Source organism: Clarias gariepinus, chromosome 19 (assembly GCF_024256425.1).
Source record: "Clarias gariepinus isolate MV-2021 ecotype Netherlands chromosome 19, CGAR_prim_01v2, whole genome shotgun sequence".
In the NCBI taxonomy this organism is placed as follows: Eukaryota; Metazoa; Chordata; class Actinopteri; order Siluriformes; family Clariidae; genus Clarias; species Clarias gariepinus.
The window spans coordinates 26,262,584-26,275,775 of NC_071118.1; the positions used below are offsets into that span (position 1 = coordinate 26,262,584).

The 13,192-nt window shown below is 36.5% G+C and overlaps 1 protein-coding gene across 1 annotated transcript; it reads left to right on the forward strand.

Moving 5' to 3' along the window:
• The first annotated feature begins 385 nt into the window (after positions 1-385).
• Positions 386-11,060, forward strand: zgc:92275 (cholesterol 7-desaturase nvd). The gene is made up of 8 exons (XM_053478996.1): positions 386-1,193; positions 4,640-4,828; positions 5,665-5,843; positions 6,046-6,171; positions 6,530-6,649; positions 8,090-8,266; positions 8,980-9,165; positions 9,973-11,060. The coding sequence occupies exons 1-7, from the start codon at positions 758-760 to the stop codon at positions 9,139-9,141; spliced, it is 1,389 nt and encodes a 462-aa protein (XP_053334971.1). The 5' UTR covers positions 386-757; the 3' UTR covers positions 9,142-9,165; positions 9,973-11,060.
• Positions 11,061-13,192: the final 2,132 nt, after the last annotated feature.

The window sequence follows — 13,192 nt, forward strand, 5'->3', positions numbered from 1 at the left end:
CTTTATAATTTAAATATAGTGCTTGTAATTAAAATTGTAATATAACTTTAACAGCTTCTGTTGATGTATGTGATTTGTTTTTCAAAATGTGCATTTGAAAACGTTTAAATATCAAGTAGTATTACATCGGACTGGTGCTGCTAAATCTGTCATTTCAAAGACACTGTGCCGATCCAAATCTCTGAACAAACTAGATGACAGAATATTCCATCCAAAATCCTCCACCTTTGTCCAGGATGCATTGAGACAAATTACAGTAGTAAAACGAGCCACTGTGGATATCAACAAAGACCAATTAAGAAAACTTCTTAAATCTTGATCAAATTAGAAGTTGTTTAAAACCTTGTCAGAAATTAAGGTACCAATCTGTAATTTTTATTGCCATTTACTTTTGTGCACAACCTTTAATTCCTGCCACCACATGCAGTTTCCTATAAATGCATAGAGAATATTCACAATTAATGACACTGCTATACAAGTACAGTAGTGTGCCTTTATTTCTAAGTATGCATTTTAAGATAATTGCTGTTGTTTTCCTCTGGGCACACAAATGAATGTTGTAGTAACAGGAACAATGGCGACCTTGATGCATGCATCAAACACAACAACGTTCGCGTCTCACCTAGGTTACATTCTAATACAGTATTGGGGAAAGGCGTGACGTCACGCCTTACAAAGAGAGGCACGAGCGTTTTGTCGGTAATTGATCGTTACGCCGGCGTGACAGCAGTGTGACATGCACTGATCGAGCTGCATCATGGAGGGTTCCGTGAGCTCACAACTCGTCAAGGTGCTCGCCGGGGTCGCGATCGCCTTCACCGCCACCGTGCTGATGCACGTGCGAGACCCGTCCGACGTGCTGTTGGACAGCGGGTACGGTTACCCCGAGCTGTGGCGGAAAACCGGCCTGGCCGGAGCTCCGGCGCGCGCCGCGGCGTGCATCCTGGCGGGCGCGCTGCTCCTGGCGGCGGGCTGGCTCTACCGGCTCCTGTTCGCTCCCCTGGAGCTGCTGCGGAGTCCCGACGATGTGGGATACGTCGCGGAGGACGGGCGCTCCCGAGCGCGTGCCGCCAACGAGGTGCGGCGGAGGCGCAAGACCGGGGAACTGCCTCCGGTCTACCCGAACGGCTGGTACCGGATCCTGGACTCGCACATGCTGGAGCGGGGAGACGTCAAGAGCGTGACCGTGCTGGGTACGTAGGTTGTAGATCCCTTAGCAAAATGACGCGACGCGCGCGAGGTTTTCACGCACTGCGCACTCCAGCACGAGCGTGGGGGAAAACGTGTCATAACGAGATTCCGCCAAAAGATCAGACACAGGCCCGAAGCAGGACGTACTCACATGTTAATAACGATCTGTCCAAGTTCACTAACATATCATCACGCATCACCGAGTGTCCCGTGACTCACTGAATCATTATAAGGTTTATTATTTGTATTATAATAAGGCTGTTATTTCCCCCCCGGGATCTGGTACTGTACATCCCTCTGAATCTGAGCTGTGTGTGTGTGTGTGTGTGTAAGGCAAAAAATAGCTCTCCTCACCCAGTTTTGCAACCATCTGCACGTTTTGAGGTCACTTCAATAACTGGCACAAGCTACTCAAATATTTTAAAGTTTATCTTTGATAAAAGAAACTATCACCCAATAGTGAAACATAAAGGCTCAGTGCCAATTGCAAAAGTATTTAGACGTTCCAAAAATGCATTATTATTTTTTGAATAATACAATCTTTTTTTCTCTTGCTCTGTCTGTTCATTGCGGGGGTGGGGAGGGGGGGGGGTGATAACACCGACTCTTTTTTTTTCTGACTCAGATCAGTATTAAGAACCGATTCATTTAGATGCACAAGCTTTATTGTTTTTCTTTGCTTAACTATGGTTTGGACTATGGTTGGAAACGAATCTACATAAAGCCTACACAAAGTCTTTAGGCGCAAGAAATACATATTCCAAAAAGCGCATTGCAAAAGTACTATACTGTACTATACTCTCTTTATATTTGCTCTTACTCTTTAAAATATATATTTTCATTTTTTTTACCTTTAAACAAAGTAAAATTCTGCAACAATTGTTGCTGTTGCTGTTATTTATTTATTTATTTATTTGTTCTTTTTCTTTTCTCTTTTTTTCTTGTATGAAAGTTGCTGCTGGAAGCCTATTATAAAAATACAACTTACAATATTGATAAATTACAATCTACACATTAAATATTTAAATTTACAAATTAAAAATTATTATTTTTTCTTTTTTTCTTGATAACTACTTGCCTGACAACTTTATACTAAACACAGTAACTAAAATTTCATGTGTGTCTTCATGACATATTGATAGCACCTATTAAACATTACCTAGAGATCCAGGAGTAACCAATGCCAGAGCTTTGATCGATTCAGTACATTTACACATTTACACTGGTGAAGGTCACTGACTGAAACTGACAGAACACACCCAGAGCATGATAACATTTTATCATAAAAAGGCTTCATTACACAGTGTTTTTAATGCATCTTTTTTATACACAATATGTTGTGATTTTAAAGTTGTTATTTGTTAAATAATAATAAAATTAGGTTATAATATAACAATTATTCTTTCAGCAGGTTTAAATTGTCAATACATATCACCATATAAAGAATAAATAAATACTATTTACTATACAGGATTATACAGAGCCTCAGAGCACAATTTTATTACATCTAATTAAGAACATTTAGCCGATCTGAGACTATATTATTGTTTGCATTATTTTTGCATTAACATGAGCCATGCAAAATTTGAAACAATGATAAATGTGGTTTATAAATGGATGTGTCAGACAATAACCCTAATAACAATTAAATTCTAATAAATATGAAATGCAGTATAAATACTTTAATATTTCAAAGATTATACATTTTTAGGTCATTTAATAAAATTAAATAAAAGCTTGAGAGAGGACTAACAATTCCCAAACAGAAAAGCATCCCTATGGTGACTTAAGACCAAAGATGTGCTGACTCCTGTTATGCCACATATACTGCTTATATTACTGACCAAATGTTACCTCACTGCTGAAAAAAATTGAGGATTAAGCTTGGGGTTGGCCTTTGTCACCAAGGCAGTTCAGCGTCTTTAGTTACCTCACATGCTTTATTCTGTTTCTCTCTGATTGTGTGTTTCTTAGCAAGGTTGCTCTGGAGAGAAGTTTTTGTGTTGTGAACATATTTTGGAACCTTTTCTTTTGTTATTATGGGATACAAATGTATCCTGGGTGCTGAGAAACATCATAATATCTTCCCGGATGGCATTGCCATGTAAGATGAAGACTGGTTTAGGAATACGTACAGTCGACTGTTGAAAGAAATGTTGACTTTGAATGATGAACTTATCAATGTAATTGATGTGTGGTTTTCAGCTGAGCAAAATATTTATTTTAAAATAAAATCTATTCTTTTATAAATCAAAAATTTTAAAAAGTGCCTATTTCACCTGCCTATAGGTTCCACTCTCTACTTAAAAAATAGTGCAGCAGTGGCGCTTTAGTCTTTTATTCTGTCTCCCCTCTTTATTTGCATAATTTGCCTTTGAAGTTTTAACTTTTGTGCCAGCACACTCATGATCTGGTACAACGTTATGATAAGGACATGTAGTTGGACAGTTAATTGGTTTTCCCCTTTCCGGTAATTAAAGAGGATCTTCCTAAACTTAGTACAATGTAACCTATAAAATGTTCTCTTATACCTGCGGTTGAGTGTAAAGAAACTCTAGTATAAGCACTCAGTTTTTTAAATGCTGTGTCAGTTTGAAATGTGGAAAAGCATTTGCATCTTAAAGATTAACAGACTATGGATATCGGATCAGTGGTTACAAGCTAGAAAAGTATGAATTAGTAAAGACTTAATGCATAGAGCTTTTGAGGTTTGTTAATGTCACCTTAGGGACAATTTTATTTAATTAGGATTGATGTGGTAAGAGAGAAGTTATTGATTGAGGAACCTCCAGGAAGTACAGTATAAAGAGACACAAGTTGCAAATGTTTCAGAGGTTTATGATCAGTCAGGAGGTTAGAGTCTGAATGACATTTAACAGGAACCTAGAGTTTAAATATCCTTACTGTACAAAAACAATTAATATTTGCTTTAATTTAATGTATGCTTTACAGGTCACTTTTAGATTTTGTACATTATAAAATATTTGTTTTTGTAATCGTGCATGGTGTATTCTTTTATTAGATTTCTAACATTGTCTTTACGGTAATATAAATATTGTACTTCTTATATCAACACTTTTTAGGTTTTATTAATTATGCAATTTTATGCATATATAAGAATGTTATCAACAGTTATCAACTGCCAAAGATGGATTGTTAAATCTACAGTTTGCTCTATATGTGGACTTATTCATCTATGATTTCTTACATTAAATTGTAAAAAATACAATTTAGCTCTTTGATGGGCACCCTGTAGGTGTAGTTGAGTACTGTATTCATTTGAAGAAGCATGATCAGTGGCCCACTGCTGCCCTCTTTAGATTACTTTGTGTTGAACACTGAAGTTACTTTTTGTTACATTAATGAGAATAGTAATAGCCAGATTTCCAGAAAAAGACTTGACCGTCTCCCCTGTTGTAAATTCCCTGTTTGTTGTTTATGTTCTCAGGTGAGCAGGTTGCTGTGTTTCGAGGTCAGGATGGGAAGGTCTATGTAATGGATGCCTACTGCCCCCACCTAGGGGCTAATCTGGCTGTAGGAGGCAGAGTGGTGGGCAACTGTATAGAATGTCCCTTCCATGGGTGGCAGTTTCGAGGAGAGGATGGGAGGTGTGTCAAAATCCCATATGCTGAAAAAGGTAAGATAATAGATAGATGGATGAATAGATAGATAGATAGATAGATAGATAGATAGATAGATAGATAGATAAAAGCATGAGTAAAATGAATGGACTGATGAAGATGTACTGTATACTGTATGCATGGATTGATGGATAGTTAAATAAATGGACACATACAGTAGATGAGTTAATATATAAATGTGTTTACAAGGGAATAGATAGATAGATAGATAGATAGATAGATAGACAAATGAATGGATCAATGGATGAGAGATTGATGCAAAAAAAAGGGAAGAATGGAAAGGGCGGATGGATGGATTGGTGAATTGATAGATAAATGGATGATTAAATGGTTATTTATGTGAACAAATGTCGGTGAATTTTTGATGATTAAATTGAACTGACAATAAATGGACAGATACATAAATGGATTGATGAATGGAGGGACAAGAGGGTGGATGGATAGATTGGTAGATAGATGGGTGGTTGGATGAATGGGAAAGTGGATTGGTGAATGAATGGATGTGAGGATGGATGGATGGATGGATAAGTGGATGGGTGGATGGATAAGCAAATGTATAAATAGATGGCTGTCAATGATGGATTAAATGGTTAATAAATGGACAGATACATAAATGGATTAATGAATGATGGATGAACAATGAGTGTATGGATGGACGGACGGATGAGTAGATAGAGGCGTGTATGGATGAATAGGAGGATGAATGAAAGGATAGGTGGAAGATAGATAGATAAATGGATGTATGATGGGAGTCAAGTGAATGTACAAGTATATAATTGGTTACTCCCTACCTGTCTTGCTGTAATATGTGTCCACATTTTTATATGTACAGTACCAGAGTTTGCTAAGGTGCGCTGTTGGTTCAGCTGTGAGATTAATGAGCAGATCTTGGTTTGGTTCCACTGTGATGGAAAGGAACCAGGCTGGACGATACCTGAGCAGAAAGAGATCACCAACAAGGAGTGGGTTTACCGTGGACGCACAGAGCACTTTATCAATGCTCACATAGAGGTAATGCTGCATGTAAAAAAAAAGTTCACAAAAAAAATGGATCACCAGTGTATATATAGTTACAGTTTTATGAGTGTTACATCTGTGAAAATAAATGTGGTTGAGCAGTGATGCTTGAGAGATTTTAAATTAGATTAAAGGGGGGAAAAAAACAGAAGGATATTACACTTACACTTGTACAAACCTTGATTTTCCCCCTTAGGAGATCCCAGAGAATGCTGCAGATATTGCTCACCTGGCCCATCTCCACACACCGGGTATTGTGAGTGGCGTCGACCTTCGTTACACCAACAGTAAAACCTGGGAGTTCATCCGCCATGACTGGAAGGTGGGCAAGGCATCATCTGGATTGTCACAGTAGCGTTTCTTCTGCTCCTACACACTCCCATATCAATCACATCACTCCGTAGTCCTATACCAGCATGCCGCTTAGTGTTTTATTCCATGCATAATTTACAAGGTCAAGGTGAGATTACATTACAGATTGTATTTAATTAAGAGCTTTACAGAGGCATGTTTAAACCCTGGAACCGGCATTGTAAGTGCCAGACTGTCGTGCAGTGTAATTCCTGACATTTACTCAATGACTCATCATGTCTAGTACGGGAAGAGACACTTCTTGTCTAGCATCATCTTGTTCATTTAAATGTCTTCGCTACTACATGTGTGTGCATTTTTTTTTTTAGGTGGAATGGAATCCAGAGCCAGAGCCGAATAAGCACTGTTCTCAGATGTTGGTCAAGCATGCTCTCACTGTATTTGGTAGACACTGGCCTCTATTGGACCTGAACGTAGTGGCCAGACAGGTAATGATAAGGCTGACTGGCAGGGGGCAGCAGCAAGTCATAGAACAGCTTGCTGATACAAATGAATGCTGTTCTGTTATATGAAGGAGCTGCTTGTACAAAATTTAGAGAAAACTTTCAACAGAGAATTAATTGATGCCTTCTGATCAATCAGAGTTGATTTCGGCATCGACTTCGGACACAAAAAATTGTTTAAGAAATGGCGAATTGCTGTGATGCATGAGGAATAAAGGACTTCGGGAATTTACTTTATTTTTTAATTAATCAACTTAGCAGTAACAATAAACCGACTACATTAGTTTACACCAATACTACATATATCAGCACAGCTCTATAGACTTATATTTCTTTAATTGTTAGCATTGGAAACTCACACTTGATCTTATTATCATAAATGCTACAATATACAGTAGATCTCTGAAATCTATATAAAAAAAAACAATATCACATCTTTTAATATTATTACCTTGAAAGGTCACATGACCAGATGCACACATTGTCTTGGGCTTGTGCAGGAAATAAGACACCTTGCCGGTCAATAACAGCTCAGATGTCATGCCCATGGTAATGGAATTGTGTTATTGATGATCATTTACATGCTTTATATTAAATGCAGCTATGAGATTCATGAGCAGGCCAACATACTGTAAGCCAGAGTAGCGTGTGTTTTCGTGTGCGTACTCCTGTAATGCGTATGGATTTTGTTATTTTTTGCAACAAAAATCTCTTTCGAGCAGCATTTGATCAAAAACTGACATGAGTGTAAAGAATTTAATGCACTGCCACACAAGGGGGAGCGTTTCACATCCGCCCTTCACGCACACAATTTACCTTCAGCATTCGCTTATTTGTCTGTGTGTGTGATTGTGGTATCTTTGAAAAGCTCTAGCGTGTAACCATGGTGATGCTAATTATACGCAGTGATATGTGGGAGACGTGTCAGTGCTCAAGGCTGTACAGTGTAGTGTGTGTGTGTGTGTGTGTGTGTGTGTGTGTGTGAAGAAGTGAAGCTGAAGGCCAATTGACTGCACGCAGTGGAAGTGGTGCAGTCACGTTGTCCACGATAAAGAATGTGAAGAAGGAGCAGACAACATACTGTTAGGGTTCAAAGCCGAACTTTTAAGGGTTGCACTAACCCTTAGGATTAAATGCTGTTATAATTAATGTTGTTATTATTATTATTATTATTATTATTATTATTATAGAAACATGTTCGCACAAGTACATTAATATAAATATGTGAATTAAATGACATCCTGAACTACTGTCAGGACAACCTTGTACACAATCCGAATAAAGAATTCAACAACGATGTAGTATTATAATAATAGCATTAGTACAAAATAGGCTCATGGCACAGAGCAATAAAAGAGACACAGTCTGCACGTACATGTCAACATTCCGGTTAGGATTGACAGGACGTGTGTGTTTTCTCTGTAGGTTGGCCCAGGTGTAGTATTCCTGCTGTTTAAACACAGCTTCTTGGGCCATGGTGTGATCTTGCACTGTGTGACCCCAGTGGAGCCGCTGCTGCAGTGTGTGTCACACACCATCTTCTACCAGAACAACATTCCTCCACTGGTGCCAAAATTCATCCTGCGTGCAGAGTGTATTCAGGTAAATTGTTCCAAACACCTCAGTCAACAATATTGTGTGTGTGTGTGTGTGTTAAAAGAATGGAAATAAAAAAATCTAATTAAACCAATTTCCTATTTAATCCAGATGTTATTTTTGGACGAAAATATTTGTTATTACACCTTATTTAGATTTAAAAGGAAAATAGTGGTCAGGTGAAATTTATTTTACAGGAATCCAATGACTTCTGTATTTTCGCCAATGATCCAGTGACCTTTTTTTTTTTTACAGTGACATATGTTTTATAGTGACCCACTGACTTGTGTAGTTGTAAAGTGCACGCAGTGCCTTATGTATTTGTGTAGTCTTCCAATAATTTATGCAGTATTCCAGTGATTAAGTGACTTTAAAATTTGATAGTGATCCAAAATTACAACGATTTTTACAGTGGTTCAGTCACTTACAGTATGTAGTTTGACTGTGATCCAATGTCTTTTGTACATTTGTAGTGTTCCATTGACTTGACAGTTGAGTTTTTGTAGCGATCCAGAGACTTACATATGCAAGCCCTAGTAACATCTGGGTTGAGACATCAACAGTAATTAATTTTCTGTCCCACTGGAGCTTGAGAGGGATCTAGAACAATAACGTGGCATGAAAATGAAGTGCTTAGGCAATCGAACACAGCAGTTTTTTTTCCCCCTAATCAGCAATCAGTAATCAAGCCATGTAATCAGTTGTCTCTGTTGTGGCAGTTTGAGCGGGATGTGATGATTTGGAACAATAAGAAGTATATCTCTAAACCATTGCTGGTGAAAGAGGACTCAGCCATCCAAAAACACCGGCGCTGGTATAGTCAATTCTACAGCGAGAACAGCCCACGTCTGCGTTTCCAACACGACACGCTGGACTTCTGATTAAAAATATGGCCTGGACTCAAGGTAATAATCACCTCTCATTGACAGTGTGATCTATGAGTGAAAGATAGATTAAGGACACTATATTGGTAGTGATAAAACATGCGGAAGGGTACAAAACATTTTCTTATGTCATCATTCATTTATCAGATACACGGTCAAATTACAGATTGTGTTAAGCCAAATCAATTTATCAACACTCTTGTACAGGATTTTATTATGTTTCATTAATCTATGTCAAAAAATATTTTATATTGACTGAAAGTTAATATAAAATGCATTATGCATTATGACCACACCTCTGCAATTTCAATAATTTAATCTATTATTTATGAACGTTGTTTAAGTCGGACTCGTCCTTGTCGATGATAAACATTTAAACACTGACAATGACAGCAAATTGATGCCTTTGCAACAGTCCCTTGTCATTACTCTCACTATCAATAACAATTACTGTATTTTAACAGATTACCTCTTTATAACTCTTTTTTTTCTTTCTTCCGATATTAATATTAGGAGTCGATTTAAAAGTAAATTGCTAATATGTAATGCAGTGCAATATAAAAAAGTATAATTTTGATATTTGGGATCAGACTTCATAAACAATGGGATTAGCAAAATGGGACTTTTAAATGATTATAAGGTTTTTATAATTGTTAAGCATTATAGCATATACAGTACAGTATATACAGTATTATTATGCACAATATCATTGCTTATTTAATCTACCTATTATTTATCATTACTTACTAACTTATTGTTATTCACCCATGTTTTAGGGGGCCTTAACAGTATAACAGCTTTAATTATCTTTTTCTTCTTTCTATACAGATGTTGTGCAGTTGTTCGAATGATCAGGACAGGATGTTTGCCAAGGATCTGATCAATGAAAAAAAAAATCCTTTTCCAGTCCTGAAACATATTGGTGGATTATATTGAGTTGAGTTGAGTTGAGTTGAGTTGAGTTGAGTAAGATAAGCCCCAAAATATTTACCTGTTCAACGAATCAGGACTGAAAAATCTCAAAAACCCTAATGGTAGCATTTTTTTTTAAGGACCATGCTGTCTTTATCGAAGTGCCTGAGAGAATTATGAATCACTGAGCAAACTTTCTCTCTCTATGAGAATCGCTGTAGCTTGACTTTATTGCGGTGCAATCAGGGGAAATCAACGCATCACAACACATCACAGACAGAAGAGCTCTTCCAGCTAATGCAAGCAATAACAGCAGACAGGACAGAAGACGAACTGAAGCCACAAGACCCAATCATTTCTACACTGTAAATTAAGAGGATGTCCTCTTAGTATTACCGAAATGCAGTTCATGTATTTGTGCACCGGTCTCCGTAATTACATAAAAAACCCAGCCACTCTGATTTAAACAAGTATGTATCATGAATGATTCAATACATACACCACTGCATAGTAAGTATCATGCTACTTTCTAATCTTTTTCTTTATTAGTCGTGCACAATTCTTTAGAAATGATATCGAAGGTGGTGTGGTCTCTGTGTCTGTCTGGTAGAACTCTATATCACATTATATAAGATTTTTGGTGGCTTCAAAAATATCTGCATTATGCTGGATAAGTAATCCTGCATCAACATGTATTACAGTATCTCAGAAAGGAAGATGAATAAATGTATTTAAGGAAATTTATATATTTTATTTATTTATAGGTTATTTTAATGTTGTTGAATGTCTACGAATCAAGTTACAATTTATGTAATGATAGAACACAATTTGTTCTAAAGACTTAAACTCACGAAGTACTGACACTGGAGACTCCTTCCAAAAAAACAAACACCTATATGCGTATAAGTACATTAATACTGTATAAACCTGTGATCTGCCTTTATGATGCTGCTTCTGCCAGCTTGGTGAAAATAAAAGATAACTATTAGTCTAATCAGATTAAAAAATTCAGTGATGCTATGGTGTAAATGGTTGTAAATAATTGTAATATGTTTAATAGGCCAAACGTTTCATTTGGTAATGTTTGGACAAATAATAGAGAGTTAAATATTTATTAACTGAACATATTTACTATATAAAACTATTATGTTTTATTTTAGTCTGTCTTCAGTGCACGTTAGAACATGGAAACTAAACTAAAAGTGTTTAGTATTTAATAAAGCTTGATAACTCCAGAGTTGTTATCTAGAATTGTAAGTCATGTTTGTCCTTGTGTGCTGCCAAATTAAGTTAACAACAATGAGAGGGCTTGTTGCTGCAGTTATACAGTACAAACAGTACAGCGTTTTCATACCTAATCTCTGCTTGCCATAATTGTGGCTTGTGGCTGATTTCATCAGATCATTTCCACACTCTGGATGAAAATGAACAGAAACAGTTTTGTTTAGTAGAAACCCAATTATACTAATGGCATCTTAGGCATTTTTTTTTATTAATAATAATAATAATAATAATAATAATAATAATAATATGCTAATCCCACAAGTTTTGCTCTTAAGCACTAGAGACATTATTTAAACATTTTTTTTCCCAAAACATAATTATTATATGTACTGTATATTTGTATACTGCTTTTAAAAGTTTTTACTTGGTTTTAGTGGTATCCATGGCTCATCAGGCAGAAATCCCATCTGTCTCTGAAAAGAAATATAAATAATTTTGAATTATTGTAAAATGTAAAAGCATGCATGATAGCTTATATAGTATTTACACTATTGCTTAATTCTGATTAGTTTTTTTTCTTGATTTATTTTTTTATAATGGCATTTTTGACAACAATGCTACAGAAATCACAGGTTTATATTAATACTTTTTTTTATAGTTACAACATACACAGGGATTTGTAATGCCCTAATACAAAGAGTATAATATTTGATATTGTTTTCACACTGTTTTTTATAAGCAGATGTTTATTAGATGTAAACGGAAGGAGTTTCCAGTGTTAATGCTCTGTTTGTATAATCATGTTTATATATTTCTGTTTATGTAACAAATATAATATAAGCCATGATAGATATTGTGAACATTCCATAACATTAAATGTAAATCTAAGGATATGGATACAAACATAGTATTTCATTACTTTTCCTATGTAAGAATTTGCATATTACTGTGCTGTTTATACATAATCACACAATCATTTCTGATTATTATTTGTTTTTTACTTACTTTTATTCCTTAGTTAATTTAGGCTTAACTCCAAATAAGTTATAGTATGGCTAGATTTCCTGTTCCATAGACATCATGTTGTTGATATTAGAAACCTTTTTCTGCATCATAATGCTTTGTCTGTTGCCCTAATTTTACTGTACGGCTGAACACGAAACACTTTAGTTTTTTGTGGTATTATAACCATGAAATCAGTCTTGTACTGTATATGTTTACAGCTGTTCCCATTGAGCCAGGAACATCTTGTGGGTCATAGAAAACGTATTTAAGGCATGCAGCAGCACGTTATGTTTTCCCCCCCACTGTGATTTCCATATTGTTTTATTAAAGCATCAGCTATGCCTTCTGTGCAAGGTTGTCGGTTCAGGACGAAGGAAAACATCTTATTTCACAAGTTAATGACGCATTAGTAATGCCTTTCAGCAGCTCTTATCATAACTCCCTTATCATAAATCCCAGATTCTAGGCAGGTTTAAAATTATTTATTTAGTACCATTCCTCCTCACACTTGTTTCAATTCAGCCTGTATTCTAACACTAAGTGGTGTTAATTAATATCTTATGTTACAGCATCATCAGCCTATTGTGATAAGTGCCATATGCAGTGTCTGAGCCTGTGAATATATATTTCAGATGTCATCCAGCTAAACCGAGAGAGAGAGAGAGAGAGAGAGAGAGAGAGAAAGGGATGATGGGTTATGGTCTGAACATTATGTCAGTGTGCAGATGTTGGCCATTTTACTGATGGAATTAGCTTCTGTACCACAGCAGTATCAGACACAGTGTATTCAGTGTGCCTACGCTTACACGCCTGACTGCATGGCCTCTCTCTCTCTCTTTATCTATCTCTCGCTATTTGTGTGCTCTGCGTCTGTGCAGGCACCACAGTGAGGGTGAGAAATGCATTG